Source organism: Penaeus monodon, chromosome 31 (assembly GCF_015228065.2).
Source record: "Penaeus monodon isolate SGIC_2016 chromosome 31, NSTDA_Pmon_1, whole genome shotgun sequence".
Lineage (NCBI taxonomy): Eukaryota > Metazoa > Arthropoda > Malacostraca > Decapoda > Penaeidae > Penaeus > Penaeus monodon.
Window position 1 is genome coordinate 22,490,196 of NC_051416.1, and position 226 is coordinate 22,490,421.

The window sequence follows — 226 nt, forward strand, 5'->3', positions numbered from 1 at the left end:
ACAAGAACAAAGATCGTACGATACTCACCAATCACAGTAAGGTTACTAGAAAAGGTCAGGGTGGGATTTGTGCGAAAATCCACTCTGCATCGGAACATCCCCTCATCCTCCTCCTGCACGCGTTGCACGACGAGCGAGGCCGTTGCAGCGTCGAACTTTGCACGATCGCCCAGCACGGAAGGGTTAGCCCAGTAGCTCGGGGGCCCGCGTCTGACGTCATAGCTGC

General features: G+C 55.8%; 1 protein-coding gene across 1 annotated transcript in view; it reads right to left on the reverse strand.

Annotated features, from left to right (window-relative positions):
• The window catches only part of LOC119592929 (nephrin-like), a gene marked incomplete at its 5' end in the record, with an annotated part of 119,178 nt that overhangs the window by 22,067 nt on the left and 96,885 nt on the right, over positions 1–226 (reverse strand). The window contains 1 exon segment of the mRNA XM_037941821.1: positions 29–222. Coding sequence (XP_037797749.1) covers positions 29–98 — 70 coding nt within the window.